The sequence below is a fragment of the Pteropus alecto genome, unplaced genomic scaffold (genome assembly GCF_000325575.1).
Source record: "Pteropus alecto unplaced genomic scaffold, ASM32557v1 scaffold7, whole genome shotgun sequence".
Taxonomy (NCBI): domain Eukaryota; kingdom Metazoa; phylum Chordata; class Mammalia; order Chiroptera; family Pteropodidae; genus Pteropus; species Pteropus alecto.
In genome coordinates this window covers 40,210,343-40,213,801 of record NW_006494614.1, presented here as the reverse complement: position 1 = coordinate 40,213,801, position 3,459 = coordinate 40,210,343, and the positions used below count along the sequence as shown (strand labels likewise).

The 3,459-nt window shown below is 49.1% G+C and overlaps 1 protein-coding gene across 1 annotated transcript in view; it reads left to right on the top strand.

The window, feature by feature from the left end:
- The first annotated feature begins 1,672 nt into the window (after positions 1-1,672).
- The window catches only part of CAPN11 (calpain 11), an 11,058-nt gene continuing 9,271 nt past the window's right edge, over positions 1,673-3,459 (top strand). Inside the window, exons 1-2 of the mRNA XM_025042877.1 lie at positions 1,673-2,223; positions 2,601-2,670. Coding sequence (XP_024898645.1) covers positions 1,978-2,223; positions 2,601-2,670 — 316 coding nt within the window. The 5' untranslated portion in view covers positions 1,673-1,977. The remainder of the gene's footprint in view (positions 2,224-2,600; positions 2,671-3,459) is intronic.

Genomic DNA, 3,459 nt, shown 5'->3' with positions numbered 1-3,459 from the left:
ATGTGAAAGTGCTGGGCAGCCTGGTTTGGCTCTGTCAGGCTAACAGGAGGAGATAACAGAGGTCATTACTGGACCTTTGGGGTCCCAGGGAGACACTGATGCTGGAAGAGAGAATGAGTTTGCGTGGCTGGGGCAGCGGGAAGAGTAAGCGGGTATCGGATTATTAGTTCAGCCTGTGACCCCCTTACTTGGGGAGGATGGCACTGGCTTCACAAGCCTTCCTTTTTCTGAGGAGAGAGAGGCGCAGCTCTCAGGAGCCAGTATAAGGGTGAAGATCATGAGCCTTGTCTAGGGTTTACGATCAGATTTAGTCCCAGGCCCAGCTGGCACTCTGTGACCTCGGGTAAGCTACTTGACCTCTGGGCCTCTGCTTCCTGTTCAGATATGTTGGGGTATTGCATGGTCCCATCTCAGGGCTGGTGTGCCAGGTACAGAGCAGGTGCTCAGGACAGTTAGCTCTGCAGTCGTAACTCTTCTTAGTCTGCCAGCTGGAGGAAGAATAACAAGACTCCCTTGTCTTGCCTCTGAGGAACCGAGCCCTCTGTGGGCTCTGTCCGGGTCTCACCTCTGGACAGCCCAGAACCCTCTTGTCTGTCTCTATAGCTGCCCCTTTCTTTTCCTCACTCTGATTCTTCCCACACCCCAGCCTTTAAAATTTAGACCATATCCTTCTTCTCTTCCCCTTAAGCTCCTCCTTATTCCAGAGTCAGCTGAGAATGAGGGGAGGCTGAGGGAGGACAGGCCCAGTACATACAGGGTAGGACTGGAGATTCAGAGTTGATCTCAGCTCTGTGGTCTCACTTCCTCTTTTTCCTCCTTCATGCTCTTCCCCTGGGTTCAATCCTGGTGACAGAGGGGTCAGTCCCACATGTTGTGGGTGGGGGCCTGTACTCGGGAAAGGATGTAAGCAGATTGCAGTCCCGCCGAGGTGGAGGTGTGGGCAGGGCATCTTGGGTCCCCGACTATTCCTCTCAGAGGTTCAGCCTCCCACCCCATCAGGGGATTCCCTAACTGGAGTCTCCCTGTGAGAAGCCCATTCCCCTCTGCCCTGCTGCCCTATACACTCCATTATTTCCACTCTCCCCATAAAGAAGTGTCCTTTGCATGATCTGGAGGTTATTTTTTTAACAGTTTTATTGAGATATGATTCACATGCTCATTTAAAGTGTACAATTCAATGGCTTTTCATACATTCACAGTTATGTCACCATCACCACAATTAATTTTAGAACATTTTGATTTTTCCCCAAAAGGAACCCCATCTCCATTAGCCATCAACTTCCAATCTACTCTCTGTCTCTACATAGAGTAAGTAGCCTGTTTGGGGCATTTTATATCATTGGAATCATACACTACATGGTCTTTTGTGATTGCTTTCTTCACGTAGCATCATGTTTTCAAGATTCATCCATGTTGTAGCATGTGTCAGCACTTCATTTATTTTTATTGTTGAAAAATATTCCATCGTAGGTATATTCCTCATTCAACAGCTGATAGAATTTGGGGTTTTTTTTTCTCACCTCTTGGCTATTGTAAATAATGCTGCTTTGGACATCTGTGTGTGAGGTTTTGAATGGACATATGTTTTCATTTCTCTTGAGTGTATACCTAGGGGTGGAATTGCTGGATCATATGATAATTCTGTGTTTAACTGTTTGAGGAACTACCAGACTATTTTCCACAGTGGCTGCACCCTTTTACCTTCCCACCAGCAGTGTATGAGGGTTCCGATTTCTCCACATCCTCACCCACACTTGTTATTATCAGTCTTTGATTATAGCCATCCTAGTAGGTCTAGTGGGTGTTAAGTGGTATATGATTATGCTCTTGATTTGCATTCATCTGGTGACTTAAAGATGTTGAGCATTTTTTTTTCATGTGAGTATTGGTCATTTGTATCTCTTCTCCAGGAAAAAATATCTATTCGGATCCATTTTTTAACACGGTTATTTCTCTTTTTATTATTAAGTGGAGACCATGTTCACCGATAAGGGAATGGCGGCTCACATAAGCCAGAACCGACTCAAGGCCAGCGGCCTGGGCCAACACCACAATGCCCAGAACTACAGTGACCAGAGCTTTGAGGAGCTGCAAGCACTCTGTCTGAGGAAGGGGGAACTGTTCCAGGACCCCATATTCCCTCCCGAACCCACTTCATTGGGCTTCAAGGAACTGGGACCTGACTCCAAAAATGTGCAGAACATCTGCTGGCAGCGTCCCATTGTGGGCACTGGGAGGGGAGGCATGGACTCATGGGTGGGGGAGGGGCAGATTGTAGCAATGCCCCAGTCACTTTGATAAGTTCCAGTCCCCCACAGCCCTATCCTGGCCCTGGCACTAGGCTCCACCTCCATCAGAGCTAGGGACAGCTCTGGACATGCTTAAGCAAAACCTCTCAGATAACCCCTTGGGAAGTCATTCACTAACCTTTGCTATCACAACTTACATCTGTGCCAAGCTGGTACCGTACCCTCTCCCTTCCCCACATTCATGTTTTCCCCTAGGACTTTGAAATGGGCATCATTTTCCAAGAAAGATGGGAGGGAGGTTGGGAGGGGGGGTGTCCTGGGCTCCCTGAAACCTGGATTCCTTCACTGCAGGAAATCACAAGCAATCCTCACTTCATTGTGGATGGTGTCTCTCCGACAGACATCTGCCAGGGGATACTTGGTGAGTGGGGAACAGAAAAATTGGTCTCCACTGGGGGATGCGGGTGAACTGGGGAAGAGGGCTGAGGTGGGGGGAGTGCCAAAGTGTCTTTTGAGGCTGGAGAACTGGGACCCCTAGATTCAAACGACCTCTTCTTTTACCCTGTCGCTCCCCTCCTGAGGAAATGGTGGTGAGAGTGTCAGGTGGGTCTTACTGCTCCTCCCCTAATCCAGATTTCACCCCACCTGCTACAATCTGGGTCTGGGAGTAAGCTGGGGGCAGGGGTGGGGTGGGGTGGTATATTAGATATTGACTGCTACACAGTAAATTACTCCAAAACTTCAGTGACTTAAAACAACAAATGTGATACCATCTCACAGTTTCTGGGGGGCAGGAATTCAGAAGCAGCATAACCAGGTGTGGGTCTCTCACGAGGCTGCAGTCAACATGCAAGTCAGGGCTGTGGTCATCCGAAGGTCATCTGAAGGTTGAACGGGAGCTGGAGGATTGGCTTCCAAGATGGTGCGCTCACATGGCAGGAGGCCTGAGTGTCCACACACGGTAGCTGGCTTCCCCCAGAGAGAGTCATCTAAGAGAGAGAACAAGGAGCAAGCCACAATGCCCTTACCACCTAGTCTCAGGTGAACACACACACACACACACACACACACACACACACACACACACACACACTCACTAAGATAACCTCCACCACGTTCTACTTGTTAGAAGCAAGTGCAATATCCGGCCCACACTCGAGGGGAGAGGAAGGAGGCTCCACTTCTTGAGGGGAGGAGTGTCAAAGAACTT